This window comes from Zalophus californianus, chromosome 1 (assembly GCF_009762305.2).
Source record: "Zalophus californianus isolate mZalCal1 chromosome 1, mZalCal1.pri.v2, whole genome shotgun sequence".
In the NCBI taxonomy this organism is placed as follows: domain Eukaryota; kingdom Metazoa; phylum Chordata; class Mammalia; order Carnivora; family Otariidae; genus Zalophus; species Zalophus californianus.
In genome coordinates, this window is record NC_045595.1 from 56,160,340 (window position 1) to 56,175,902 (window position 15,563).

At 52.1% G+C, this 15,563-nt stretch overlaps 1 protein-coding gene across 2 annotated transcripts in view; it reads left to right on the forward strand.

The window, feature by feature from the left end:
- The window catches only part of NUP210 (nucleoporin 210), a 106,462-nt gene that overhangs the window by 31,307 nt on the left and 59,592 nt on the right, over positions 1 to 15,563 (forward strand). For both annotated transcript variants that reach the window (XM_027585069.2, XM_027585070.2), the window contains exons 7-13: positions 3,558 to 3,716; positions 4,280 to 4,348; positions 5,961 to 6,067; positions 7,103 to 7,243; positions 8,124 to 8,261; positions 9,211 to 9,366; positions 10,776 to 10,974. In XM_027585069.2, the coding sequence (XP_027440870.2) occupies positions 3,558 to 3,716; positions 4,280 to 4,348; positions 5,961 to 6,067; positions 7,103 to 7,243; positions 8,124 to 8,261; positions 9,211 to 9,366; positions 10,776 to 10,974 (969 nt within the window). The remainder of the gene's footprint in view (positions 1 to 3,557; positions 3,717 to 4,279; positions 4,349 to 5,960; positions 6,068 to 7,102; positions 7,244 to 8,123; positions 8,262 to 9,210; positions 9,367 to 10,775; positions 10,975 to 15,563) is intronic.

Below are 15,563 nucleotides of genomic sequence, written 5' to 3' on the forward strand. Positions count from 1 at the left end.
GAAGCTGAGAATAGACTCCTTCTGGGTAGGAAGCAGGGCGGGGGCTCTTGGCCAGAGATCTGATAGCTGGGCCCCAACTGGGGAGGGCAGTCAGCATGGTTAGTGGTGGGTGATTTAATGAAGAGGTCCTGAGAGCTCACCCTGAATTAGTTCAGATGTCATAGTCCAGAGGAACGGCACATCTCAAGGGACCCAGAAAACTTGTGGGTTGGGTCACTGACCTACCATACATGTCAAAGAGTCGGAACACATGAAAGGTAGCCCAGGGCAGGAAATAGGAATGTTGCCTCCCTTTCATCATTGCGGAAACGAGATGGAAAATTCCTCCAAAAATGAACACGCCTGTGTGATTGATGGTCTGGTTGATGCAGGTCTGGAGTGGCTTCCAGACAGAAGCCTTGAGAACCGAGCCAGCAAGGTCCACCATGACCTAGTCATACAAATGGAAACTCTGTCCATTTGCTTTAGATGGATTAGGCTTTTTTTTTTTAATTGAGATCTAATTCACATCACTGTCTTTTTAAACAAGTTGACTAGACAGGGAAGTGACGACTGATGGCATAACAGGGACATGAATTTCAGCTGCTGTCTGTCTCGTGTGGTGTCCCGTGTTGGCTTAGAGAATTCTAGGTTAGAGGCCGGTTATCTGGACTTATTAACACGCAGATAATTATAACCCCAAATTTATTCTTTCTCTTTTTTTTTCAGTTTTCCTTCCTTAAAAATGTAATTTTTCTTCTTTTCTTCCATATCTTTATTTCCCTCTGTCTGCCTCCCTTTATTGGGCGGCTCACTTTCTTGCAAGCCCATTTATTGAGCACCTACTCAGTGCCGTGGTCTGCTGGAGGCTGCATATGCTGCCTGGGTTCCTGCCCTCCTGGAGCACACAGCCCAGCAGCCAGTCCAATGGTTACTCTGCAAACATCTTACAAGTGGGGGCAGGGAAGGGAGGGGAGGGGCTCTTGGAGCTTGTAACAGGGGGCTGTGTGCTGCTTGCAGGGCAATGTTTCCAAGGGGGGCCACAGGTCTCTCCCCTCAGTTCTCAATCCTGTTGGTGTTTGTACTGCTTGAACACATGACTGGCACAATAACCAAATTATCAGACAGAACAAAATGTGGGGAGGCCACGCTGACTGAGGGAATTGGTGTCCGAAAGAACGTGAGTGAGGGCAATCATGGAAGAGACAGAGATAAAATGCACTGAGGCTGGGAGAATCACCTGCATAGGCTGGTGTCGGTGACCCAGGTGTCAAAGGGACTTGGAACCCAGCACATCCTTGAGCCATGGCTGCCCAGAACTAGCTCTTATGGCTATGTGAGCAGGGGCTGGAGCCAGAGGTGGGAGAGTGAGCTCCTCATCCTCCTGGGCTCAGATCTACCTCCCCAGGAGCTCCATGGTCATCCCTGGATCCTACCCATGGTGGGGGATGATAAGAAGCACAACTGGAGTGTCAGCCAGGGTCAGGAGGGTCACAGAGCCTGTCTCCTAGAAGCATCTGGGCCTCTTGGCTTATAGAAGGGCAGTCTTGGTGATGACCCTTTACCCTCTACAGATGGTAGATGAGGTGGTCTGGTACCCCAAGAACGGCCTTCCTATTTTTATAGATAGACAGTGACCCTTAGCATCTGCAAAGCCTTCTGCATTCAGTGCTTCTCACAAGTAGCAAGTTCTGCATTATAAGAGGTGTTTAAGGAGTCAGACAAACCCCTTATTTTCATTGTCTTAGGATTTTGTAATTATGTTGTTGTGCAAGATCTTTTGAGTATCAGTATATTCATTTTGCAAAATGGCCTATTCATTTGGAGAACTTTAAATAAAGGAGGAAGCTAGTGCTTCATAAAACAGCATAAAGTAATACTGCTTTATTGTGCAATGGCATTATTTTATTATGGCATGGATTCTCGATGCACTTCTGCCATATTCTGAACAATATAATCCTCAAGAATCTTAGCCCAGCTCAGCTGGGCTTCCCCCAGTTAGAGGACAAGGAGATGGGCTGTGTATACGCTAAGGGATTCTCAGTTCTAGTGTGCACTGGAATCACCCAGAGGACCTGTTCAAACTCAGAGAACCAGCCCCACCTCCAGAGTTTGATTCAGCAGCTCTGGGGGGTGGGCGGGGCAGTCATTTGGAGTTGGCAGGTGACACTGATGGTCCAGGGCCCACACTTTGAGAACCCTCTGCTCTAGGGCAAATTCTTGGGGACTTATTAGAACACACAGAAGATACCCTAAGACAGGAAGTGGACCAGTTGCTTCCTTTTTAGAGCTCCCGTTGGAATTCTTGGGAATTCTAAGGATGCTCTAGCTGAAATTCCTCCTGGCCCTTGTCCTGGACACCTCCCGTGGAAGGCCCTGAGCTGGGATCTGGGGAGGAATGGTGAGCAAGGGTCCAGTCTGGTTCTCCCTCCTGTCTCTTGCTGGAGGGCAGAGATGTGGCCACGCCCCCAGGCTCTGTGAGCAGGTTGCTCGGTAGGAAAGTTGACAGACAGGACCTGGGGGGGTTGAGTAAAAGTGCTCCTGCTCTCTTTGTTTTTTTTGTTTTGTTTTATGTTCAGTTAGCCCCTGTATAGTATATCATTAGTTTTTGATGTAGTGTTCAATGATTCATCCTGCTCTCTTTGGTTCGGATCTCACTCAGCTCCGCCACTCCCCACTGGAGGACCAGCGGGCTTCTTGGCTCGATTTCCACAGCACCACCATCTTGAAGGTGTGTGCATCAGCAGTACCCAGGGCAAGGGTGGTTGTGGGGTAAAATGGGGTGACAGGCCAATAAAGCAGCAGGCACGGTCCTGCCACATCTTGATTTTGCGGTCAACAGTAGCCATTTATAAAAGCGTTCATGGTCACTACACATAGGGTGTGGAAGACTGATGCAGAAGCGGCAAGTTTTGTAGGATCCCTTCTTTCCTGGGGAAATCGTTTTTTCATCCCTCAAATCCCAGATGGAGCAAGTTCTCTCTCTTCTACAACATGACACCAAGCAGGGAAACCTTGATGGATGGTCAAGATAGCAACAGAGAACATTCTTTGCAGATCCTAGACTGAACTCCCCAAACCTGGTGGAAAACCATGGATTGGTGCCTTTTTGGAACCCCCTTAGAGGCTGCATGGCTCCAGTGAGCCCTACCCCAGGCCCCTCGGTGTAGCGGCCGAATTCACTCAACTCCTGGATTCTGCAAGCAGCCTGCAATTGGTGTCAGAGGCTGTGCTTAATGAAAAAAAAAAAAAAAACAGTTTATGACAGTCAGTAAAAAACTGATTGCTTCTGAAAATTCATGGGGAGTGTCAGTTTTGTCCACAGGCACGAAGAATAATGTTAAACTTTAAAGTGTTGAGAAAATTATAACACTGTATATTAACTATAGCAGAATTAAAAAAAAAAGTGTTGAAGAAACTAAGCAAAAAAAAAAGAAGAAAGAAAGAGAAATCAAGCAGTCATATTGAAAGCCGGGTCCAGGGATTTGGGGTGGGGCGGATATATGGCTTTCTAATGTTTCCTGTCTTTGCTCTTGTCTCCCCCCTTTGTTTTTTTTTTTTTTATTCTGGGCGGCCAGAGCTGTCAATGCCTTCTGAGCAGTATGAGCTCCAGCTTCAGAACAGCATCTCGAGCCCCGAGGGAGACACGGGCCGGCCCGTGGCTGTCTTGGACCAGGACACATCGATGGTCACCGCTGTGCAGCTGGGACAGAGCAGCCTGGTCCTGAGCCACAGGAATATCCTTTCCCCGGCCTGTCTGCAAGTACATAAGCATGTCCTGCGCAGGAGATCTGCTGTTTGGAAGTCATTTTTCTCCCCGAAAGCTTGGCGAGGCTAAAAATAACCGTTTTCACTCAAGGTCTGAAAATTGGAAAGAACCGAAATAGCAACACGGCTGTGTGGAACGCTCACCTCTGTGGGTGACTCACAGGAGAGGCTCCGGGATGGGAGGTGGTGGCAGGAGCAGAGCCTCGCTCCTCGCCTCCGGAACCTTCCCTGGCACGGGCAGCCCCATCCGAGGGTCCTGGGCAAGCCTGTTTCCAAACCGGCGTGTGGGTTGGCCCTGTCCTAGCCTTGTTTATGTAGTCTCCAGTGTCCCTTGCAGAGGGAGGGACAGTGTCCCTAGCAGAGACTACTCTGCTAGTATAGGAAGCATGGTGTGGCCTCTGATTCTGGAATGTGGCTTTGTTCTACTTGTCTTCACACAGGGTTTTTCATCCTCTCTCCTACGCATGTGAGCTGAATCCTGCCAGTTGCTCTGTTCTCCTTCTTGTGTTTTGTTCCTTAAGTAAGAATTCAGGTATCCGCATGCAGGGTGCTTCCAGGTTACCCAATAGCACCATCTACGTGGTTGAACCTGGATACCTGGGTAAGTTTGGTCACCCTGGGTCCTCCCAGGTGCTACTGACAGGAGTTAAAAAAATAAAGGCAACAACAGCTCCCCAGAAAATGCTTCACACTGGCCAGCTCAGCCAGCTCATGCCAGGGCTGCTCCCCAGTCCTCCCTGCATTGATGCACGGAAACAAGCAGAGGGTAGGCCAAGGTCAACGGTAGGTGGGCAGCTCCAGAGGCCGAGAAGTGTTTGGGTAGGGTCTGGAGGACTTTGTCTCCTCCTGGTTTCTGTACCAGGGCTCTGTCCAAACCTGTGGACATTTGGAGGTCGGTCAGCTCAGTGACAAAGGAGCCCCTAAAGCAAGGAGACACTTGGTAAAAGTCTCAGTGGGGAGAAAGGGGAGGCATTTGACCCAAGAGAGGAAGGGAGGACTCAGCGGTCATGGAGGCCCCGTGGGGGTGGAGCCAGGGCCCAGGAGCTGCCATAATTGGTGAATGCTTGAGAGATGTCCAGGACACAAGTGTCACCCCAGGTCATAGAGATGATGCTTCCTTTGAGTTTGCTCCGAGTTGACGCACCTCTTGGGTGTACTGAATTGGTTCAGGCGAGAGAACATCTGACTGACATGCAGCAAACCCCTAGGTCCTCCTGTTAGCCACCACGTGAGCTTGCTGATCGGTGCGGACCTGAGCTGACAATGTGGTAACACCAGGCAGGTGTATCTTAGGAGCTTCAGAAAGGTTTTCTTTAACCTTTATTCAGAAAGGTTTTCTTGGTACCTTCCCTCTGTCTGGCCTGTGCTGGGCCTAGAGTTCTGGAGGAAGGAAGCTTAGGTCCTTGTGCTTGGTTTTGCACAGAGAGAGCAGTGTAAACAGATGGTGACAGGACAGTGGTAGAGAGTTAGTTAAGGTGAGTGCCGAAGAATGGCTTCTGGGAGATGAGGGTTGAGGCAGGCATTTCCCAGAAGCTGCTCCTTTGTAGGTAGGTCGGCCTGGCAGAGGTAACAGTTCGGGCGAGGGTGTGGTGAGAGAGTGCATGGCCTCACAGGGGTCAGCGAGCAGCCCGTGCGCATCGTGTGTGGGGAGGCCTGGGAGGGAGGGCTGCTCACACGGATAGAATGCTCAGTGCCAGGCCTCAGAGCCAAGACCTACTGTGGATTCAGAGCTCTACTTACTGTGGATTCAGAGTGCAGACCTGCTGTGGATTCAGAGGGTTATGGATTCAGATGTAGACTCACTGTGTATTCAGAGTGCAGACCTGCTGTGGATTCAGAGCGTTATGGATTCAGATGTAGACTCACTGTGCATTCAGAGTGCACACCTACTGTGGATTTGGTTCATACAACTACTGTGGATTCAGAGTCTAGACCTTCAGTGGACAGGTTCAAGTTTGAATGAGCCCGGGAGCAGTCAGTGTGGGATATGCTCAGGGTGGTGCTGGGGAAGCTGAGAGCTCACCCCAGCTTCTGCGGGCTCAGGGCTGATGGTGGGCATTAGATCTCACTGTGCTTAGCAGCTGTTCTTTCTCCTCAGGGGAGTGCAAGTGAGCCATTGTGGGGTCCCCCAGGTGTGCCTGGTGCCATCCCCTTCCTCAGCAGCACGGCCGTGTGGCCCGAGTGGTCAGGCTTTGTTGCTTTCCGTTTTGTAGGGTTCACAGTCCACCCCGGTGACAGGTGGGTGCTGGAGACTGGCCGCTTGTATGAAATCACCATCGAAGTGCTTGACAAGTCCGGCAACAAGGTCTACCTCTCAGACGTGAGTGCCTACCTTGGGTCCCAGTGGGGTGTCAGTGTGAGATGTGCCTCCCGAAGCGGCCCCCCAAAGCCGCAGGGCCCCCATGCAGGCAAGCTGAGTTATTGATTCCTAGTGGTGTTTCTGGGTCCATGAGAGACAGTACTGTGACATCTCTGGGGCCTCTCAGGACTTTGTGAACCTGTGAGTCTGTGCCCCCCAGCCCTACCCCTGCAGGGCTGGAGTGGGGAGAGGGGGCCGCAGGCAGCTCGGTTCCAGAAGGTGGTGATGGGGGAGCAGCATCCGCCTGCTGCCTTCCTGCTCGCTTGTCATAGCCTGAGACGTCATGGTGCTGAGAATCCGTCTCTTCCTGCTCTACAGAGGAGCAGGGAGCACTCCCTGACCTTTCCCTGCAGGGCCAGGAGTACCTGTAACTGTCCGGAAGGCCCAGGTGACCTAGGCCAACCTCAGTTAGCTTTCTGGCTCTAGAAAGAAATGGCAGACACAGACAGAGGGAGAGGAGTCTCGGCAGGTTTTGGTCCTTCGTGAGAGGTTCCCAGGATCATCAGTGGGAACACCTGGGACCTTCCTAGTGGCCTCTGAGGTTTTAGAAGAAGGAGGCAGCGTTCCCCCGGGGGCAGCTTTGCAGGTCATTGCTTTCCTCGTGTTATTGAACAAAGACTGTCGATCACCAGTTTTTGGGAAGAAAGCTCTGACAGATACCGATGACCTTTTTTTGTGTTTGGTGGTTTCCTCGTTGGGACCTCAGGGTCTGAGAAACCCGACTATAGTAGGCCTCAGGCTCCCCTGAGGAGGACTGGGTCATCGGGCCGTGCGGGGAGTGTGGTGGCCTGGGAGGGGGTCAAAGGCCGGAGGGGTCAGAGCCCAGTTCTAGGGCCTCGTCCAGCTCGTCTGCTGGTTTTGGAGGCCTCTGGGCCTTGGGCGGCCCCGTGGCCCGGCCTGGCTGCTCTTTGTGGGTCACATTGCTCCTTTCCTGCATTCTGACTTCCTGACTCATCCCAGAAACACCACTCTCACCCAACCTGCCTCCCTTTCCAGAACATTCGCATCGAAACTGTGCTGCCTCCTGAGTTCTTTGAGGTGCTTGCTTCTTCCCAGAATGGGTCATACCATCACGTCAGGGCAACAAAGCGGGGCCAGACGGCCATCGAGGCAGCCCTCACCTCTGTGGTAGACCAGGCAAGTCAGTACCTCCCTCTGTCTGCCCCCCCTGCACCCTCCCAGGCTAGACGTGAACCCCGGGGAGCCGGGACCCCAACTTCAGCCTGGTGCACTGCTCTCGTGGGTACTGTGGGGGTTGCCTCCCATCTGGACTCATGGGAGATGTCTGGTGGTAGAGCTTTGGGCTTTCCCTGTCCCTGTGTCCACATGGGGTGCCCCTACTCCTTTGCCCTTTGCCAGCCTCTGTAAAGGTGAGCGTGCCCTTCTGGGATTGGGGTGGAAACCCTGTTGGGGAAGCAGTGTTGGGCCCGTGTGTCTAGCTGTGCCGTTTCCCGGAGCCAGGAGCATCCCGCTGGCTATTTTAGCTCCTGGGTCCTTTAAAGTCTTTTCATTTTCCCCCTTTATTTAAAAGGCCAGTTACAGGTGTGAGCAGTCTTTTTACTGATTGGAACATCGGCGTGGGTGTTCTCATCTTCCTACCCTGCACAAAACCTGTCCCGACCCCTTAGGAGGCAGCAGAAAAAATGGCCTGTGGGGCAGACAGCAGTTCCTGCCTGTCTGTCACTTCAGCTCTGGGGGCTTTGGGCAAAGTTGCTGCTGTGCCCCATGCCTCAGTTTCCCCATCTGTAAGGTGGGGGTAACCCCATCATCCCATCTGGGGTGCTTTGAGGATGAAGTCAAGCAGCTTTTACTTGAGTGGCTGTTACAGAGCCATAGAAAGCTGTCTCCATGGAGACAGAGAAGGCTGCAGGGCATTTAGCATCTTCCTTCCTGCTCCCCGGTGATCACAGAATCTTCGTGACCTCATCTCCGGGAAGGGGCGGGGGTCTGCTTGACTGGGAAAACCTCTGATGACCTGGTTGTCATGGTGACGTGCGGCGCCCTCACCCCCTTGTAGGATGGAGGGGTCCACACATTACGGGTGCCTGTGTGGAACCAGCAGGAGGTAGAAATTCACATCCCCATCACCCTCTATCCGAGCATCTTGACGTTTCCGTGGCAACCAAAGACGGGCGCCTATCAGTACACAATCAAGGTAACCGTGACACCCCACGTCTGGGTGCATTCCTTTGGGTGTTTCCATGGGATCGGGGCTCTTCACCTATCCCGTTTCTTTTAATCTCACCTTTTAGTGGTTGGAGAGAATTTAAAATCGGGGAGTTTTATGCTTTTTATATTTTCTGGGGTTTCTAGCACAGCACTGTATTTTGGTAATCAGAAAAAAAAAAACCTGAAAAACAGAAACGAAAGCATGATAAAGAAAACCTGGAATACAGATTTAAATTCCACCTGCATTTGTTTTCATAAAAAAAATGATTGTTTTCTACAAGTAGCGTAACTATCCCTGGAGAAAAATGTGAAATTCAAGGGAAAAACATCTCTAACTCTTGTCACCTCTCAAGTGTTCTTGCTTTCTGATATTCACGTGCCCGTCTGGCCTTCGTTGGCAGGACTGACTCCCATGGGGGCTTGAGCCCCTGTGGCCATTAGAGTCCCCATCAGTCCCCGCTGCCTCCCTGGCAGAGTGATGCCTGTCACTGGGACCCGCTACCTGTGTGTCCCCTTCCTGGGCCTCTCAGGCTCCGGGGTGATGGCCCCTGACCTGGGAAGCCGCTGGACTGTCTCTACTCCATGGAGGATCACCAGGAGCGGCTGGGGTGTGTGCCGGGAGGGAGTGTTGCGCCTGGGCAGGGAAGCAGCTTCCTGCACCTGACTCTGTGGCCCAGGGTCCTCCCAGTCCAGTCTGTAGGTGCTCCCAGGTCTGGGGCCACTGTTAGGGTCATCAGTGGGTGTCAGCCACAAGGCCCCCAGAATATGAGGAAGAGAAACGAGGCAGGGTGGAGAGAGCGAGGCGGGGAGGTGGTCTCCAGCCAGATGTCAGCCCATGGAGTGGGAGGCCGCTGACCATGCGAGTCAGAGAGTGAGACAGAAGGATGGACAGAGAGACCAGGCAGGTGGACTGATCTGATGGTTTTCCTCTCCAGGCCCATGGTGGGAGTGGGAACTTCAGCTGGTCTTCATCAAGCTACGTGGTTGCCACGGTCACTGTCAAGGGTGTGATGACCACAGGCAGTGATACTGGTCTCAGTGTGATCCAGGCACATGACGTGCAGAACCCGCTACATTTCGGGGAAATGAAGGTGAGACCTCAGGGGCCCGGAGGCTCAGACTGGCGGTCTCTAGCCGCCTCCTCATATCCAGCCCTCAGGCTTGTACTTGGTGTTGGTGGCGGGCAGTGGGATGGATGTGACATCCCCCACCAGGCAGGGGATGGGACCCAGAAGGGCCAAGGTCAGCATAGTAGGAATTTGTGGAAGGAAGATCAGAGGACACAGAAGACATGAGATACTCAAAGGAGTCATTCTAGAAAACTCAGACCTGAAAGGTCTGAATGTCTGAATTGGAAGGGCCACTGAGTGTTGGTAAATTCACAGTGAAAGGGAGGCCCCAAACTCTACAAGACCTGGGTCTGACTCCTTTCCTTTCCCTGTACTGGGGCCCGACACCTGGCTCTTGACTCCAGGTGACGCAGGACCAACTCACTGAGCAACGGCCTCGGGTAGGAGTGGTCATCTGCAGCTGAGCTTCTGCGCACCCTGCCTCGGCCTCCTGACTTCTTGACCCTGACCTCAGCCTGCCATTATTCCTCCATTTAGGGCAGAAGTCAAAGCTCCGTACGCAGTGTGTCCAATCCCAACCTGCTCTTATGTTTTTTGGGACATGGTTGTTCTAGTCTTTTTATTTGGATCCACATAGACACACACACACACCCGTCTAAAGATGGATCTCATTCTCATAGAAAAAGAGTCATAACTGAGACCCTTTAGCTACAGCATAATTGCCAAATATGTGAATAAACTATGACCATCTTGCCCCCCTCCAAGCTTCTTTATCTCAGTAAACGTGCAACCTTTCACCCAATTGCTCAGTCAGAAGTCTGAGAGCAGTTCCTTGAGATACAGTGTGTGTAATGGTTACAGTCTGGTTTCTGGGGCCAGGCTGCCCAGTCCAGTCTCCACTGTGCTTGGGCAAGTCCCTTAAACTCCCGTGCCACGTTCTTCATCAGGTGGAGGTTACTATCACAATCTCCTTAACAAACAGGCTCACGGGATTGAATTTAGCACTGTTTTTAGAACAGAACCTGGAGTGTGGAAAGTATTGTTTTATAGAAGTGTTAGCTGTGAGTGATGACACCTCTCACCCAGTACCGTGGCCTTCTTTATATTCCTCCAGCAAGCTGGGCTGGTACGTGGCTCAGGACCTTTGCACACACTGTGTCTTCTTCCTACATTTTTCCCCCATGCTTCTGTCTGGCCGCCTCTGACATGCCTCTCAGGTCTGAGCTCCTGTGTCACCGTATCAAAGGGGCCTTCCCGGACAGCTCTGTCCCTGAACTCACTCCAGTCCCCAGCACACATGTCCCCTAAGCTCAGTTTTCTCACTGACTTGTCCTCAATACCCAGTGCACGGCAGCCCTTAGTAAATACTGGCGCAGGCTCTTCCTCTCCCGTGGAGCCTGATGACCCCCATCCACACCCCTGTCCTCCAGGTGTATGTGATCGAGCCCAGCAGCATGGAGTTCGCCCCATGCCAGGTGGAGGCACATGTGGGCCAGACCTTGGAGCTGCCCCTGAGGATCAATGGCCTCATTCCTGGTGGGGCCAACGAGGTGGTCACCCTGAGCGACTGTTCCCATTTTGACTTGGTGATCGAGGTGGAGAACCAAGGCGTGTTCCAGCCACTCCCAGGTAAACCAGCACTAATGAGTGGGCACCAGATGGGGGATCAGGCCAGACTGCATAAGTTCTCAACATGGGCTGCCCCAGATTCCTAAATGGAGGGCTTGAGGCAATAGGGGAGCGTTACAGCATCAGGAATGGCATCTATCCCCTCGTCCACCCTCAACAATGGTCCTGTCTGGCTCCTGACCACCGTGTGACCTGCCTTGTCACTGGACTTTCAGAATCACCCATCTCTAAAATGGGTGTCATCCTAAATGGAATTGCATGTCCTCATGCCCATTACACTGTCTAGAAGGTAGTAGGTGCTCACAATACACTGTCCATAGGGATTTTAGCTGGTGACAGAATCCTGACACTTTGGTGTTCCAACGCCCTGAGCAGTCCAAGCTGTGCACATTGCTCTTTCCTCTTGGGCATGCCCTGCAGGGTCTTAGTGGTGGTATCGGTGGTGACGGTGGCCGTGGCAGTTAGTTTAAGGGATGTCAACCCTGCCAGGTGCGGAGTGAGCACTCGGTGTGTGTGACTCATCAGACTTCCGGCAGGGGGGCGGGCAGGGAGCTGTGGTTGGGCCACATGTCATATGAAGAGACTGGGGCTGCCTGCTGCCCAAGGTCACACAAGGGCACAGGTGGGATGGGATAGAGACCTGGGTGGATCTGACACTGACCATGAAGCCTTTTGTCCCCTGAGAAACTGTGCCTCCCAGGGGAGCCAGCCAGGGGCAGCTGGGGGGTTCCTCTGCAGATAGAGAAAACCAAGGACTAATGATCCATTGAGGGAGGAAGAAGTTTTGGGCAGGGGTTAGAAGTGACAGGTGGGCAGGGTGTCTGTGGTCAGGGCCCAGAGGTGGGCACGTCCATGGGGCACGGGCACATACAGTGGCCCTGGGATTGGAACGTGTCAAATCATGAATCACGAAGGGCTTGGATTCAGGGTCCAGGCAGTGGGGAGCAACTGTCGGTTGTTGAGCAGAGCACTCGATCCTGACGGGTTTAAGAAGCTCAATTGGCAGAGGTGTTTGTAGGGATCGCCTGAGGTGCCAGGCGGCTTCGCGTGTCCCCGCTGTACTTGTGGTTACTCGTGGTCTGTGTGAACCCGAAGTTATGCAGAGGAAGGGGACGGCGTCTCTGAAAGGTCACTGAGCAAACCGCGTTCACGTCCTTCCTTGGCCGGTGCTGCAGTGCCTCTCTGACCACCCAGGAGGAACAGCTTTATGAAAATTTAAGTGTCCTCATTGAAGCAACCATTTAGGATGGAGGAAGACATCAGCGTGAGGGAGAGGAGCCTGCTGATGGCTGGGAGGAGAGTCTGCAGGCTGTGGCCCCAGGCACTGGGTCAGCGCCCAGGAGGTCCTGGGCATGAAGGACAGGGTTGGGAGCTCCACAGCTACGGGTCTGAGCACCGCTTCTTCCGTATATTGGCTGTGTGATGGTGGACAATTTGCCCAGCCTCTCTGAGCCTCGACTTTTCCATGTATAAAATGGGGATACTAGCTCCTCACTTGGCTGTGAGGGTTACAAATGAACATCCCTCAGCCCAGTGCAGAAGCATTTTTCAAGGAGTTTGGTTCTGAAGATGGCAGCTGAGACCAAAATCCTGTGGCATCAAAATTTCCCTTACAAAGCCCCTTAAATGTCCCTCAGTGTAGAGTTGATGTGGCTTTTTGAAGCCTGTGTGTAGGGTCTCGGTTATATGAGAACTATGTATCTTATAATCCAGAGCTTCGTCTGGGCAGAGCAATGCTGGTATCATGGAAATCTGTGGGACTAGAGACCAGGTGGGGCCAGCAGATTGGGTGACATCTGTCTGGGGCACAGGAGACTCATGGAACAGATGCTTGGGGCCAGAGGGGGTCCCCACATTAGGTTTCCTTCTCTGTCTCAGTCTCTTTCCCAGGTAAGATTGCCCAAGGGTGAAGAGACACACGATGGGACTCAGGTCCCAATTCTTAGGAAGGGGCGGCCCCAGGCCCCTAACACCCTCTGGGTCAGTTTGGAGCTCCACCCTGTTCCTATTGGAGTTGGCTGCTAGGGTCCCATTTCTTCCTTGTCCTCATCATTGAAGCCCCCCTGAAAGTCCTGGGGCTGTAGGCACCACTGGGAGCCTCTGATGGAGCCTCTTCTGGAGCCCCAGGGCTTCAGGCTTGGCTAGGCTCAGTGCCCAGGGTGGCGACACCTCAGCTCTCGCTCTGCCCTGGCCCCTTCTCTGCTCCCAGCCTTGGCTGGTTCTCAGCAACCTGTTCACTGAGCCCCTAGTAAGTGCTGTGCTCTGGGGGTTCCTGGTAAACACGAGAGGCGTGGTGTCGCCTTCATGGCCCACACAGCCGAGCAAGACCCATGCTTCCACGGGCAGTTATGGTGCCTGGGATGGAGTGCGCCTGTGGGTGAGCACAGGTCCCGGCAGCTCCGTCCCACTCCTGGGCGTGTCCCCAGCAGAAATGTGCAGAAAATGGGTGCCTAAGCCAGTTTGGGGGTGCCTGGGAAGGCTGCTTAGAGGAAATGAGAGCTGCACCCGAAGGATGAGAGTGGACAAATTGGGAGTGTCCTGAGGAGCGGGAAGAGTATGTCAGGAGCCAGAGACCACAGAGGGGGTGACATGTTTCAAGTTCGGCCCCAGGTCCGTGCAGGTGGATCTCTCGTTGCCAGGGCGGAGGCTGCAGGATGGGGAGAGCCTACTACTCGGGGAGCACTGAGTCTTCCCACCAGGCAGGCTGGGATGGGAGGCGGAGGGCATCATGCTCAGGAGGCTCCTCTGCCGTGTGTCAGGACCCCCTTTCTCCAGCACCCTTTTCCCAGCTATGCAGAGGACCTGGCGTCCTGGCTCATAATTTGGGGCCGTGTCCAGAAAAGCATTTGCCCAGACTCACTGCCGGCAGGGTCCACACTCAGACGTAGCATTTCCCTGTCTACTGTGTGTACTTGTGAACACAAATCGGCCCACTTGGCAGAGTTGCAGTTTTCCGGAGCTCCTGGTCTCTGCGCGTGGACTCCATAGCACACCCTTTCTGGCGATGTAGGGATTTCTGCTCAGGGCACTGCAGGCTCTGCTCCTTGGTCGCTCCAGCCTGGAAACAACCCCAATGCTCATCAGCTGGTGAATGGATGAGCAGACTGTGGAACACCTTTGTAATGGAAGACTCAGCAATAAAGAAGAACCAACTATTGATCATGCCAGAGCATAGATGGATTTCAAAAACATGCTGCGTGAAACCAGCCAGATGTGAAGAGCCTCCCTTCATTGATGTGCAGTGTGAGGCTGACTGATCTACACAGAGAGTGACTGGTCATGGATGCGGAGTTTCTTTTTTAGGAGATGAGATATTCTAAAATTAGTGGTGATAGCTACACAATTCTGTGAGTATGTTAAAAACCACTGAATTATGAGTGCCCTCTAAATGGGTGATTCTGTGGTACGTGAGTTATAGTTCAATGAAACTATTATTTAAAAAGCAAAACTTCACTATGGTGGAAAAAAATCGGAATGCCATAGTGATGGCTTCTGAAGGGGGGGGGGTCACCCGAGAAGGAGTGGGAGGGAACCGTAGGGGCAGGTGTGTCCCGCATCTTGGTAGAGGTTCGGGTTTCACGGGTGAATGCTTTTGTCTGAGCTCATGGCATGGCCCACTTAAGATCTGTGTCTTACTTTGTGTAAATCTGACCTTAAGAAAAAAAAAAAAAACCAGGAAGGAGTATTGAACTGGAGATAATTATGCGTATCTAAAGAATTTCGAATGAAGTATGCTGAAGCTGCAACTTACTTTTAAATGCATTAAAAACTAAGATCAGGTGATGGATGGGTAGGGGGATGGATTGATATGTAGTAAGAGAAATACAGCAAAATGTTCATTGTAGAATCTAGGGGATGGGTGTGTGGAGTTTCACGGTAGAATTTTTTTCTAAATGTTTGGAAAGAAAACAGTAAGATACCACTATCCTCCCACTAGAATGGCTTTTTTAAAACTCGTGGAAAATACCAAGTATTGGTGGGGATGCTATGTAGCTTCTAGTAGCAGTATGACTTGATGCATCCATTTTGGGGAAGATACTTGGCAATAATGATGAAAAGCGAACATACCCATTGCCCTGGCAGTAAGGACTGGAGGCAAACATACCGCACTCTTAGGGATACACACAACAGAAATGCTGGAATATATCCATCCCAGAAAACACACACGCGTGCACGTTCATAGCAGCACCCTGCGTCAGAGCCCCACGCTGCAAACAACCCAGATGTTTGCAGTAGCGTGGGGACATCAGCAGCTGTTTAGTCACACAATGCAATCATACTACAAATGTGGACAAAAGATCTACACTGTGCAAAATATAAGGAGGGCTCTCACCACCAATACTGAGCTTAAGAGGGCAGACACAAAGGAGTTTATGCTTGGTGATTCACTACGTATAAAATATGGCAGCCAGCAAAATTAAGCTAGTGGTGAGAAGTCAGGTAACAGTGGTTTTCCTTTGGGGAGGGCTAGTGACCAGAAAGATCTGTGGGAGATTCAGGGATACAGGTCATCATGTTTTTTGATCCTAGATACAGGGTGTGTTCAGTTTGTGGAAGGAAAAAAAAAAAATCACTGTGAATTATATGCT